General features: G+C 36.2%; 1 protein-coding gene across 1 annotated transcript; it reads right to left on the bottom strand.

Moving 5' to 3' along the window:
- Positions 1–9,633: 9,633 nt before the first annotated feature.
- On the bottom strand, positions 9,634–13,825 carry LOC132606885 (phenylalanine ammonia-lyase). Its single transcript, XM_060320554.1, has 2 exons — positions 13,220–13,825; positions 9,634–11,571 (listed from the first exon to the last, which is right to left on the bottom strand). The coding sequence occupies exons 1-2, from the start codon at positions 13,609–13,611 to the stop codon at positions 9,822–9,824; spliced, it is 2,142 nt and encodes a 713-aa protein (XP_060176537.1). The 5' UTR covers positions 13,612–13,825; the 3' UTR covers positions 9,634–9,821.
- Between the last annotated feature and the right edge of the window lie 971 nt (positions 13,826–14,796).

Here is a 14,796-nt window from a genome sequence, read left to right on the forward strand (position 1 = left end):
TAGTTTTCTTTGCTACTCTCTCGGGATGTATGTTGTTTATTCGTTCATTTCATGTCACAATCGTAAAGTTGGCAGTTTTGATAAATAAAGTAGAAAATAACAATAATGGATGATTAAGGAAAATCAGAAATGCATTCATAGTTTTTGCAATTTAAGCTTCCAAAAGATGAAGCAAAACAAACAAAAGTTTTGAGCATGATTCAAGCTTTTAAAAATAGAAGTTCACTACATGTTCAGTCTACCAAAACTATCGGCGAATCGGGGACGGAGTACAAGTCCGATTCTTCAAAGTCTCTCCTAATTCGGCATCCCGGATGGTCGGTGTCGACACGAATCAACTCTTTTTGGGGATATAAGAAAAAATGCAAAATGATGTTAGTCTCATAACATAGAGTCAAGTAGGTAAAGTCATGGTCACATAGAGTCAACTAAGTCATGTAGCAAATAATTCATCAAATAAAGTCAAACAAGTTGTCAAACAAATGTAAACGATTATATCAAACAATAATAACGCGTCCTAATATGCATGTGACCTCTTTGTGCCAGAGGTAGGCTTATCATTTGTTTGAAGGGTAAAGTGTGCCATAATACGTCATCCCATTGCTTTTGATTAATTAGACAAATTCTATTTCCCAAAAATAAAGTACAAAAGTAATGTAATAGTTATTACATGTCAAATGAATACAACATGGAGTGTTTCCTAATCTAAGTAAAGTAAATACAGTTTCCTATGTCTAACTTCTAGCTCCATTTGTGTTGTCCTTGATCTTCGTCATTTGTTGCACTCCAATGCAAATCCATACCTGTCATAGAAATATTAGCCATGCCCTCCCTCCTAAAGTTTAATTAATTAGAGCAAATGGTTAATATTTGGGCACAGTTATCCTTCAAACATGCACATAAAGTATGATCAATGTCACTCGGGGTCGTGAACCCGCTTGGACGTTTGGGTAAAGTCATCTAATGGGCTTAATACACCAAGGGTATTAAGTCTCCTAGGTAATGAAATGTATGCTTTTAATAAAGGGTGTTGGTTTAGCTCTATCTTAGGCTGACTAAGAGTGAGTTTACTAGACGCAAGGTTCCCGAGCAGACTACTCGAGTGAGAAGGCTACGCGGTCCCCGTTATTCGAGCACCCCGCGCATACGCCAACTCTCCTAAAATTTGGATTCTACGAAAGAAATTTGCGGGTGCGCAAAACACACCTCGCGTGTACGTGTGATAGTGTGAGTTTCCAGAAGTGGAAGAAATATGAACGGAATGACAATTTATCAAAGCAGTAACACATAAACAGTTTATATCAAACAAATAATTAATAGCATGTAAAAACAGTTAACGAATAAATAAAGTAATTTCCAATAAGCACACAAAGCCTATTTAAACTAAGTCTGTTATGGTTAGAACCTAAGTAATCCCCAGCAGAGTCGCCAAGCTATCATACCCCATTAATCGGGTTAAACTAGAAGTACGACATATTAGAGATTCCTATTTTTTGTTTATGTTAAGGAGTCGCCACCTAATTATTTATGGTGAATTAGGACACCTAAATTTATTAAAGTTATGTTTAAAGTTAACTCTGTATAAGGTTTGCGAAACTTAAAATTCTAGGTAGGGGTTCAATTAGTCTAAAGGGAAGGTATTAGGCACCCTTTAAGACCCATTAACAATGGTTAACCGACCGGACTTATGTTACTTAATTAAGGCTAAAAAATGTAGATGTAAATATTTAAATATTTAAGAAAATATCTTGTAAGTATTACTAAAGTTATTTAAAGTAAAATTTATAGAAAATAGTAGTTGCATAAAAGAGTTTAGTAAAAAAAAAAAAAAAACTAAAAGAAGCAGAACATGTAATGTTTATATGTATTTGGACAAAAGTGAGTTATGCCGACTCACAAATTTAAAAGAGTTATTGTAAGATTAATATCGGTAAAGTTTTAAATTTTACAATATTAAAATATGACGAAATCGTCGGAATTCGGAGAGAGGATTTTTATGTCTAAAAAGAACGATCCAGATCCAAGCCTTCATTATTTTGAAATATTTGAAATCAACATGATTTGTTCGAAAAGGATGTTGTTATTATTTAGCTTAAGTCATGTTCTATGTGATGCACAAAATATTATAGTTACTGCCTGGGGAGTTTGATAGAAATTTCTAACTAAGGTCTAGCTATTAATAGAATCAATAAACACACAATTAAAAGTCAACATTAGTCACATTAACACAAGTAGTAAGCAAATAGAAGCAAAAAATATTCTACAGCTACCAACGGCTCTTAACAGAGGATCGGATTTCCTTTATTTTTTTTGGGGGGGGGGGTTTGCTTGTAAGCGATGTAAAGCTAGGAACGAGCAAACGTGCACAGGCTCCGTGTGATAGCGGCGTTGTTGAGTCTCAAAGTGAGACTCTTCGGCTCCAGCGTTCATGCAAGCAAAGAAAAAGAAAATAAAGGAGTTAGTAGAGGGAAATTTAATTCTCGACAGAGACTATGGAAAGTAAAATAGATTCCGCCAAACAAATAATTCCAAGTCAATGTCCACCAAGTTCACCATTCCATGACTAGTTACATTTTATTAAGAAGGATGATAAAACCAAGAGTATGGTGGGAGTTGTTACTTTGTGATATTCGCTATCTGTTAAATGCCAATTACAAGATAGTCTCCACACGTTTTCTGGTATACTACTAAAAGGTCAAAGGTACGTGGAAAATACCAAAGACTTTTGCAAATTATGAATGAGCTCAAGACAAACACCCAAGTCTTTTGTAAGACCTTCTCAATTTAGTTGCAACTTTCTACACTGTTTCTGTCGGAACAAATAGATCAAAATTGATTAGTCTTTAGTACCTCCAGGCTCAGTCTCCTTAAAAGTTATTGTCAAGAAACCAACAGCGCAACGAGCTTCTCCAATGGACATATGAGCGAATATCGTAGTGTTTTAATTTGATGTCCTAATCAAGATCTAAAACAGGATCCACAGCTGTCGTCAAATATAAAATCCAATACATGATAACTGAGTATGATACATGATATAACCCACGGACTTCTACCCTTACAACCAAATATTATTGAGGAACAAACATAATATCACACATGATAACTCCCAATAATTGACGAAAAATAGCAAAACGAAAGATATGAAAGTTCAGAGAGTTTAATACCAGACCGAGGACTACGAAAGGGAAAAGATGAGAATGTCCAGTGATAAAAAAAAACTTGCAGCAAGAAAGGTTCCTAATCATGCTAATTCACAAGCACTTATCACATACAAGGAAGACCCTTATTACGTAATTTTACTGTAAAAAAAATTGTATGCCACGCTCGAACTGGGCAGAATGCAGACAAAACAGATAAAAACTTTCTGATATATTTCAAGAGAGGAAAAGAATAGTGGGGTTGATCAAGTCAAGAAAAACTAAATAAGCATCCGGTACCTGTTACAGTAATTCTTGAGACACAGTCTGTTAGAATGCATATTTTCCTACTAGAATCTAGTTTTTAACAGGTTATCATCTGTTGCGTGGTTCATTAACTTGATTAACTCAGCCTTTAGCCAAATCAGTTCAGTCACTCAGACAAGTTTGTTTTGCAAAAAGAAGTGAAAAATAACAAACCTAAATGTATGCTCCTCAACTGGCCACTCTACAAGATTATCAAGAATGGTATTTCATTTTTTCTGGGTTAAACCGACAGTTCTTTGTTCTAAAATAAGAGCGAATACAGGACATACACAGGCCACGATCTTTCAATTGGTACTAGCATGACTTCATTTATTAACTTCAAAACAGATAGGGCCTAATAGTAGAGCATGAACGGAAAAAAAATATTGAATGGAACGGGGGACTGAACTGACTTAATCAAACACATACTAAATCACAAATGAAATGAATATGTTCAGGATTGTGCAACATGAATTATACTTCAAGACAAATGAATACATGAAAAATAGACCCGAATCAGACCCAATCATATGTATCGCTAAATAATATTAGACCAAGACTATGTCGTAAATAAACCTGTGAGCCTAATTATTCTACCGACCACATAACTAAGCAGTAATGGAGTCACAACCAGACCATACTCATACTGGTGACTGAATAGATACCTAATTTAAACATTAATCTGAAATAGCAACTATAATGACTGAGCTAAATTACAATAAACTAAACATCCGAACCAAACATGGATCACAAATACGGTTAGCACATTCAACAAACAAGAACCGAGAGCTGCTGAACATAAATGCGAGAACAAACGTTTACATAAACAGTACAAAACACTTAAATGACTACTGAAACCAATTCGCACAATATCTAATTACCACGTCGAATCAGAATCATACTAAATTAGGCGAATCTAACCACATCAATTTACGTAGAACAGAACTTAAAGCAAAGTGAGAAGGAGGATTTCTGACCTGTTTTTGGGTGCAGCGAAACGGGGCGTCGACGGCGTCGGATCTACTCTCGTATTGACAGATTCGAAACCCGAGTAAAAAATTAAAATGTCTTTGTTGTAATTAAAGTTCTTTTGCCGAGCAACGACGAAAGTCGATTGAATTGTGGAAACTTAATTTTTCAACACAAATCTCAAAACAGAAAGTATTTTTTGATTTTAAGAAGTTCAAGACCAGATTCTTGAAAATGAAAGAAACTCTAGACTTTAGAAAAATACTTGCATCTCCAATTTGTGTTCGGTCAGTCCCCCCACGGCTAAAGTTCACCGGGAAGTAAATTCACGTTTGGGAAGATGGTCTGTCCCTCAAAAAACACTCAATAATTCCCTCAAAATACTGAAAATCATGTCCCAAAAATCTGAAAATCCCCCCAATTTCGTATACTCGACTTCGAAATAATAAAAGAGCAAACAGAATCAAATGTTTTGAATTTCAAATTGATGTCAAGAAACCATGGGATTTTTCGGGTTCCAGATTTTTTTTTTTGGGGGGGGGGGGGGGGGGGGGTTCTTTCTTCTCTCTCTAACAGAACAATTCGCCCCAAATTTATAGGGCTTCGTTTGGTTTAAGAAAATAGAGGAGCGTATGATAGAGACGAAGGAGTGGGGGACAAGCGTGGGGGGACAGCGGCGAGTGGGAGTGGCAGGGAGGAGTGGGTGACGATGAAAGAGAAAGGGGAGCGGCTAGGGTTGAGTGGGGAGGAGCGGAAGAGGGAGAGTGAGGGGTGAAGGAGGCGGAGAAAAAATGAGGGAAAAGAAAGAGGGATTAGGGATTTAAGATTTGGGCCGGACCGGGTCCATTTCGTTTGGGCTGGACCGGGTAAAATATGATCTGATTTAAGTTTAATCCAATGGGCTGGTCTGCTGGGTAAGTTTATTTGGATAGGGAAGTAATATTGTATTTGTATTTCGGGTCATTAATTTGACTGAGAATTGTTAATCCTTCCTCCTCTATTTAGTTGGTTTTTGGGCTTCCAATTTAATAATTAGTACAATATATACTATGTAAAGACAATTAATAATTAATATGTAGAAAATAAAGATTTTGCAAAGTGTTATCTTGTAATTAATTTAACGATTCCGCACCCGAAAAAATGAAATGATTACGAATCATTTGAAATTTGTGGTAAAGTAATACTTGTAATGTTGAAAATAAAAGTAGCGAAAATAATAGTAGTGAAAATAAAGTATTTAGCTCGTCAATAAATTAGCAGCCCGAGTAAAATAAATTAAATAAAGGAGGGACAAAATTGGGTGTCAACACCGTAACGTCTCAAAAATTTCCAGAAACTCTCTGGAAATTTCCACTAAGGGACGGTCCAAAGGATGGTCCGTAACACGAAGGACGGTCCGTCCTTCAGAGGCGTCCTTTGGCCCGTTTTCACCAGAAAAATATAAATAAGACCCTTCTTTTATTTAATCCTCCACTACCTAAACAACCCTAAGGACGAAAATCATTCCCCCAAGTCTTCAAATCAAAGGTAAGGGCATCCTTAACATTACTAAGTCATTCTAACATCAAACCCATGATTCTTAACATGATTTTTGTGATCAAAACCTAGGGTTTGCAACATAATTCTTCCCAAAGTGATTAAAGCTAGGGTTTGGGTGTTCTTCATTAGAAAAGTGATTTGTTAAACCTTGTTTAACAAATTAAGGTATGTCTCTCTTTTAAAAACTTATTTTGAATGAAAATCACTTTTTGAAACTATTGTTGGAAGTATAAATTTTATTCAAGATTCTTTAATGAATGAAAGGAAAAGCAATATTTTCATGTTTCCTTGAACTCTAATTCATGTCTAAATGGCGGTTAATGTGTGTGAGGGGACAAATCCACATTAAACTTAGATTGTAACAAACCCTATGTATGTATAAGCTATTATGAATGTTTTCCTCTATGAGAGATGCTTAGTAATGCTAGTTAAGAGTTGGTAATGACATTCTCATTGGTGAATTGGGACATGGAAATCTTTGTAAAGGAGTTGTACGTTTTCAAAACATTGATTGGAATGATTTATTCTTTCGATATTCATAATGAACGTTAATGTTATTGATGGTGTGACAACTTTGAGACAATTTGTGAATCGGCTTCTATGCTATGAATTTTGTTGTGATGTTTGGCCTAGTTACTCGGGAGGAAGAGTAGCCACTATGGATCCTAGTGTGTCATTGTCTAGCCATTCGGGAGGAAGAGTGGCCACCGCTGGGTTCGCTACCCGGGGTATGATTTATGCCTAACTATTCGGGAGGAAGGATAGCCACCGCGTACTACATAGTCCGGTGTGATTTATGCCTAGCTATTCGGGAGGAAGGATAGCCACCGAGAACTATATGTTCCGGTGTGGTGCGCTATGCGCGATATGCTTGATTTTTGGGCCTGTATTGGCATGTGTGACATTCTTATTCTCTTATGGAATTGTTGATGACTATCTTAATTGATTAAAAAGGCATATTTGAAGTTGTAACTTGACAAGAGGCTTTATAAATGGGTTTTGATACTTACTATTGAGATACATAGATTGAATAATTGTTCTTACGTTGGGTTCATATGATTTTCAAGACTGATTTCTTCATGTATTATTTTACTTTATTTTCGTATTATTCATTGTCCCCGAGGCACTCACTGAGTATGAAGTACTCAGGCATACCATTGTTGTTTTTTATGGTATGTTAGGTAACGGAGAAGAGCAGGTTCTTGATACTCCCGGTGCTTAGGAAGGACTTGCTGTTGCGGCTAATTTGGTGAGCCCACACATTCATTCGTGGGACACCCTATTGATTTGCTTATTTATTACATTAGTTATCCGGGCTACATCCCGATGAGTCAGACTATTATTCCTTTATCTTAGAAGCTCCCTAGTATACATTGTGGGTAGTTATTGAGTTATTGATTAACTCTTGGGCACATTGTCATGTTTGACAAGTATAGATAACTAAAGACTTCCGCTGATTTAATTCTTATATGCATGATTTGTTTACCTTTATTTTATAAACTGTTGAAGGCGAATGTTGAACCTGGCGGGTTCAAGTATTGTTATTGTGTTGTTTAGGTTCTTCCGATGTTGTTCATGACGTCAGATGTCGGTCACGTCTAGGGTGGGTTTTGGGGCATGACACTATTGCAAAGAATAAATCTTATAATTATAAGAGCCGACACATGAGATTGAGACATGATGTCGTTAAGCAGCTGCTGAAAGATGGAATAATTTCCATTGATTATGTGAACTCAAAAATGAATTTTGTCGATTCTCTGACTAAACTTGTGGGAAGAAAATTAATTCTTCAAACCTCAAGAGAGATGGGGTTAAGGCCATTTTATTGTCAATAGAGATACTAACCCAACCTATGTGATTGGAGATCCCATGAAGTAGGATCATATGGATAATAACAAGTCGATATTGGCTCTGCGCACTCAAAGAGAGTGCTTGAACTGCTACTAATTGTGAGGATGAGTTATTAACTCTTAATGAATTCATAGTCCTTATGGATGGTGTATTTAAAGTAGTGTACACTTGATGAATTCACCTATATGAGAGTGGAGTGGGGCCGCTCCTATGAGATTTTGGTCTAGTCTCTAGAACTCTCATGAATAACCAGGCACGCGCATGGCCTAGGGGGCAAAATCGCGTTGAACAGTAAAATTACGGAGTCGAAATGTGACTGGTAAAGTCTTTGACTTACAATAAGAATTATTGATTCATAAAAATTTTATATTTCACCAGTAATTCTGTAAATTAAATTTTATCAATCTAAGTTTGGCATATAGCCCAAAAGTCACCAAACCTACTGCATTTCACACATGCAAATCCAGCAAGTTATACATTTTTTCCTTACAAATCTTTAAAATAGTGGGGATTGTTGTGATATTTTAAAGATTATGACACATAGACATCAAGTGTCATGCCAATAATCTATAGTGCAAGTGAAATTATATTTTGTGACTAATGGCATTACTTGGAAAAGTGGGAAGTGAAAATATATGTGGCAATATGCATGGTTGATTCAAGGCAAGTGTCTTTAACACTTGTCATCGTTTTACCATTTCTCATCTATTATAAATAGCCTCAACATTGCCATCCATTATACACACACAATCCGTGAGCATCAACACCTATTAAACACACGCCTATCCTCTCTTCTTTTTTGGCTTTTCCATTTTCCTCCATCCGTATAACCATGAACGGATTCCAATAATAATTACCTACTACAAAGCCTTCCTTATTCTTATTATTATTATTATTATTATTATTATATAACTTGCTGGTATTATTTAAATTTGTTGAAACATTTCACATTGCTGAAATAGTTTCTTGGACAGTGCCTAGCACGATTCAAGTCAGACTGTGTATTTACTAAATTATTACCGTAGTAATATTTAGTTTTTTCAAGTGTTGTTATATTATTTTACTAAGTAAATAATAATATTATTATTGTGCTTTTGTTGGTAAATAAATTATCGTAGTAATATTTATTTTTCAAGTGCTGTTATATTACTTTGATAAATAAATAATATTTATTATTATACTGGTTTATTTTGTGAGTTTCCCAGCAGGAATCCAATCAAGGGACATGAAAAGCACCCTCCTTCATTCCCTATTTAATCTTTTCTTTTCGCATCAGGGAAGGGAAAATGATACAAGTAGAGTTTTTATTTTAAATTTGACTTGACATAAAAAGGAGGAAGGAAATTAGGAAAGTAAAAATAATTTCTGTTAGGTCACTAATAAGAGCTGTCAAAACGAGCTGAACCGATCCAATTTCATTTGAACAGGCCTTAAAGCGGACATTCCGAATTGATTAAATTGAAAAGTTTTTCTAGGGGTGATAAAATAAAATTGCTACTACACAGTTACTCTTATTTAATTTTGAAAAGTATGCACTATGCACAATTGTTACAGTACTTTGATTTGCTATCTTTATCTTCTAATTGTGTATATATGCTAAGTCATTGTTAGAGGGTACTGTAAAATTTTCCTTCTTTCCCTTTAATTGGAGAGGCAGTTTGGTGTTAATTAGGAAATAGTAGATTTTTTTCAAATTGGTTGTCCTCTGTGATTTCTTATGGTTTAATCATTATGGAGTGTTGTTTATAGGAATCTTTATATGACTAAATTACAAGAGCCTCGCACTAGGAAAGAGATAACAATGAAAGACAAAAGTATCAGTAACATAACATATAAGAACATGTTCACTTTTCATTTATTTTCACAGATGAAAAAAGAGACTTATACATAGCTACAAACCAACACATTCAACGGAGTTTACATTTTAACCAACCCCCAAAAAGAAAAAGTAAATGTAAAAATTAATTGAAAAATAGGCAAGTAATTGACAAACATTAACATAAAAACTGTGCTTCACTTCTAACAGATAGGAAGAGGAACACCATTCCATTCCTTGAGACATTCTAACAATGAATCAATAATTTCTCCATTGCACATTGCTGTGAACACCTTGTCACATTCTTCCCCTGGTGACCTCACTTTTTCTCCTGTCAACAATTCTGCTCCGAGCTCTTCCCTAACGAACTTGTATAGCGGGTATGATCTGCATTCCTTGATCCTGTTTGCAATCGCGGGGTTCCCACTTTCCACCGCGGCCCTTGCACTCTCGACTTCCTTTGGTAAAACGGCCTTTAACTCTTCCTCAAAAGCTACAATCTTTTGGAAGATTGAGCTGCTTGCGTTCTTCTCGTTTTCCCCATTTTGCAAAGCGTGGTCAACGAGTACTTGCCTCAGTTTCTGCATTAAGGGGTAGTTAGCACTGCAAGGGTCGTCAGCATAGGCGAATAGGTATTCACGGTCCACGATGCGGAGCAAGTCTTTTTCGCAAAATCTTGATGGATGAAGTTCTCCATTGGCACCCATTGTGAGGGTTCTTTTAGCTACTTGGCTCACTGTGTTCTTGACCGCGTTCCTCAAATTCTCTTCCACATGCCTCAAGTCTATAGCTTGGCAAAGTGCGACGAGGTATGTGGATGACATTAGCTTCAAGATGTCGACAGCTTCGGCTGTTTTTCTTGCTGAAATCAAGCCCAAGGAGTTCACATCTTGGTTGTGTTGCTCCGCACTTTGTACGTGGTTAGTCACTGGATTTGCCAAGAATTGAAGTTCTGAACAGTATGAAGCCATGGCAATTTCAGATCCCTTGAAACCGTAGTCTAAGCTTGGATTCCTTCCTGCGGTTAGATTAGATGGCAACCCGTTGTTGTAGTAATCGTTGACAAGCTCGGAGAATTGAGCAAACATCAATTTCCCTATCGATGCAAGGGCTAATCTAGCATTGTCCATAGAGACACCAATTGGAGTGCCCTGGAAGTTGCCACCGTGTATCGCCTTGTTTCTTGAAACATCGATCAAAGGGTTGTCATTCACTGAATTAATTTCCCTCTCGATCATCTTGGTTGCAGAACGGATGACTTCAATTTGAGGGCCGAGCCATTGGGGTGACGTTCTAAGAGCGTAACGATCTTGCTTTGGTTTTTGCAGAGGATCCATTTCGTGAAGCTTTTGAGCTGCCTTGACATAAGCGCTGCCATCCAAGATGTGTTCCATAATTGCAGCTGCCTCGATTTGTCCAGGATGGTGCTTCAATTTGTGAGTCAAATGGTCAGTGAATTCGGGCTTTCCATTCATCACCTCAGCAAAAATCGCCGAGAGAACTTCAGAAAAGACCGCGAGGACATTAGCATCAAACAGAACCATCGAGGCCAAGCCCGAACCAACAGCTGTACCATTCACAAGGGCAAGGCCTTCCTTAGGCTGCAGCTCGAAAAATCCACCGTTAACTCCAGCAACTTTGAACGCTTCCTCAGCATTGAGCGTTTTACCATCAGGTCCCACGGCTTTGGAATTGGGGCGACCAGTTAGTAGTCCGGCAATGTAGGACAAGGGGACAAGATCACCCGAGGCGGTGATGGTTCCACGTAGGGGCAAACATGGAGTGACATTGTGGTTAATAAATTTGGTGATTGCTTCCAAGATTTCAAATCTAATGCCAGAGTAACCTTGAAGGAGAGTGTTGATCCTAACAAGCATTGCTGCCCTTGTGCTAGATTGTGGCAATGTGTGACATGTCTCTGTTCCATTGCCAAAAACTCCAGCATTCAAGAACCTGCCAAACCAATTTAAATCAAGGTCAGATATGTCCACTCATCATGTCAGAGTAATTTAAGCAATCTATTATGTATTCTAATTGGACAGTATTTTTTCTATAGTATGGGCGTTATTTCAGAATTCTGTAGGAAGAATAAAGGAAACACTTGATTAACGTGATAGTCATTACTCATTAGAATTATGCACACATCATTTTCGAGTAAAACACTTTCAAGCGTGTGGGACAATTTAAAACACTTCAGAATAATCACCTTTCTGCCAGAATCTAACAAATCAAGACCTAAAAGCAGCCAACCATTTCTAATTCTCTCTTTTAAGACAAGTGACCAAAAATGAATTACTATAGAAAAGTCAATTTTCTAAAAACAGGAAAAAATTGTACTCCTAGTAGTTATTTAGGCCATATTACGCCAGCATTTATTGGAATTTGTCATTTAATGTAAGAAGATAGCACGTGGCACCCTGACACCAACAATTTGCATGTGCCCACATGTCTCTCTAATCATCTCTCCAGCTGGCCCAAAAATATACTTCCTAATGTTCAATTTATATGAATTCGGACACGATATTTAAGAAAGAGGGAAGACTTTTGAAACTTGTGGTTCAAAATAAACCTTGAAAATTTGTGTGGCTGCATAAATCATTCATAAAGTGAATTTGTTTCCAAATTAAAAAAGAGGTCATTCATTTTGACACGAACTAAAAAAGAAATGGGTTCAAATAAATTGAAACAGAGGGAGTACCACACACACTTTTCCTTTTTTTCTAAAACAAAATAATAATATTTTAAGTGAATTTCGACTATTTTACCGAATATATGAGATTAGTGTGTATCGGGAAATTAAATTCATCAAGATTTAGGCAATTGAAAACAATCAGCTATAGTACTGCGTATATTTTTCGCTACAAATATTTGAATTCTGGTCCGCATAGTTTTCATTCCACTTTGTTGACCAATAAATAACACCTTGGATGGTACCACTTATTTCTTACCCTACATAAGTCCACCTATTTTCTTTTAACAATAATTTACATTAAATATTTTTTTCGTAAAAAAGGTTTAGGCAGCTATTTCTTGGAAGTCAGAGAACTTTAGCAAAAAAATAGTGAATCATTTTAGTCTATTACCATATCAAGTATCTTCTGCCATCGTTATAGAATATAAAAAATAACCTTTTCTACCTATCATGCAAAAACTACGTAATCCAAATTGTAGATTCCTACCGACACAGTTCATAGAAACAGGATCTCCAGAAAAAGACGGTTTAAAAACAAAGCTTATTGCAAATCCACCCCAAAAAAGAATCCTGATTTCCCTAGTAAGTCATTTATTTACATTAGAGAACATATCTAAAACTTATGTCTAAATTTATGTGCATTTATCTGAATGGGTAACAAAAATACTCCAAATTTATGACATTAAATTACCGTGATATTTGTGTGATTATAATACTTTTTACACTGATACTCTTACGTATGCATAAGCTATAAAAAATTTCTCATTAAGAAATTATTCTTAACTTTTTTAAAAATTTATTCTGTCTAAACCAACTAAAAAGAGTTTCACGTAAATTGAAACAAATTAAGTACTAGATCTCATATGTTGATCATAAGGCAAAAGAAAGTTAGATGTAAAGTGGTTTTACCTAATAAGTTCCTTTTGAAGAGCACCACCATTCTTAGTTCTCCTATGAGATGTAGCACCAAATCCAGTTGTAACACCATAACTATCAGTTCCTTTACCCATACTTTCCATAACCCAATCACTACTAGCTTTAACACCAGCCCTTGCACTTTCAGAAAGTTCCACTTTCACATTTTTCACATTTTCCCTAGCAGCTATACTAGCAACTTGTGCAACTGTCAATGTTTCACCACCAAGTTTCACCACTGGCTTTCTAAACTCTGACACCATCTTTTTCACTTCATCCAAATGGCTCCCTTTCAATGAATCTGCTGCCATTTCCCAGTTCAATGGATCAACTTTGATGCAAAACTCCAAATCTTGATGACCATTTTCACTAATAACACCAGCCATTTTTCCAAGAAAATGTAAAGGGGTTGGTTTCTTTAATGAAATGAATCAAGAAAATGTAAAGGGGTTGGGGTTTTTGGTGAAATGAATCAAGAAAATGTAAAAGGTTGGTTGGTTTAGTGAAAAGATTGAAGAAATTTGTATGGAACAAGAATTGTTGGAGAGAGTTATGTAATTAAATGTGAGGATGGGTAGAAAGATCCTGATTATTGAAGATGTAAGTCGAGGTATAAATAGAGGGAATGGGTACAGTTTTTGGTAGGTGAGTTGATAAGGGACCCCTCTCAAATGATTCATTAATATGGACCGTGTGATTAATGTTTTCATCATTTTTGGTAGGTGAACATAGGGAAAGGTTAATATGGACCGTTTGATTGGAGGGGTAATGTGCGGTTGAGATTGAGGACAACGCGGGGAAAGGATGCAACATGACTTTCAAAAGGTTTTTTAGAGTGGTTGGTGGATTTGGGAAAAGGTTTGGTGCTTTCGGGTTGTTGAGAGACTAATTAAAATTGAGAAAATATGAGGGATTTGATGATATTAAACATTTGGCTCTTTCAAAAGTTTTGGTGTGTGGGGGTGGGGGGCGGGTTGGTGAATTTGAGAGGGGGGTTTTTCTTATTGGTTAACTGGATATTTAGGGCCGTTTGGTAGGAGGGATAAGATGGGATGAAATTATTAGTCCCATTGGATTGGAATTAATCTCATGTTTGATCGGTGGGATAACTTCTTTAGTATCTCACTCAATCCCATTTATGCGGGATAAAAGACGAAATAAGTTATTCAATCCTGTCTCACCCAATTCTATCTATATGGGATAACATATTCCTGCTACCAAACGACACCTAATAATATATACACATATATGCAAAATTACTAGCTGGGTGGAGCATGCATAATGGTAGTTCGGTTTTTGTTCCTACTAAATTGCTACATTACATTTCAATAATTGTTGTGAAAAATAATTTGCACATGCTGATCGTTAGCAAATATTGGAGAAACTATCAAAAGCCTTATTCTGTAAAAAAAAAAAAAAAAAAAAAAAAAAAAAAACTTCTTTTTATATCTATGTTTTAATTAGAAGATCAGCTATCCCGATAGCTATGCTTTGTCACTTAATTTCCGAATTTTTGCATCAATGACCTACATTCAAGAATCTAAAGCAGGGGTTGTTTGAGTTTGTTGAAA

Source organism: Lycium barbarum, chromosome 8 (genome assembly GCF_019175385.1).
Source record: "Lycium barbarum isolate Lr01 chromosome 8, ASM1917538v2, whole genome shotgun sequence".
Taxonomy (NCBI): Eukaryota; Viridiplantae; Streptophyta; class Magnoliopsida; order Solanales; family Solanaceae; genus Lycium; species Lycium barbarum.

Bases quoted from the DNA above. Each gene is read 5' to 3' on its own strand.
- LOC132606885 (XM_060320554.1), bottom strand. From the start codon at position 13,611: ATGGCTGGTGTTATTAGTGAAAATGGTCATCAAGATTTGGAGTTTTGC. The intron at 11,572-13,219 runs GTAAAACCACTT...TTGGTTTGGCAG, and splicing joins CTTCAAAAGGAACTTATTAG to GTTCTTGAATGCTGGAGTTT.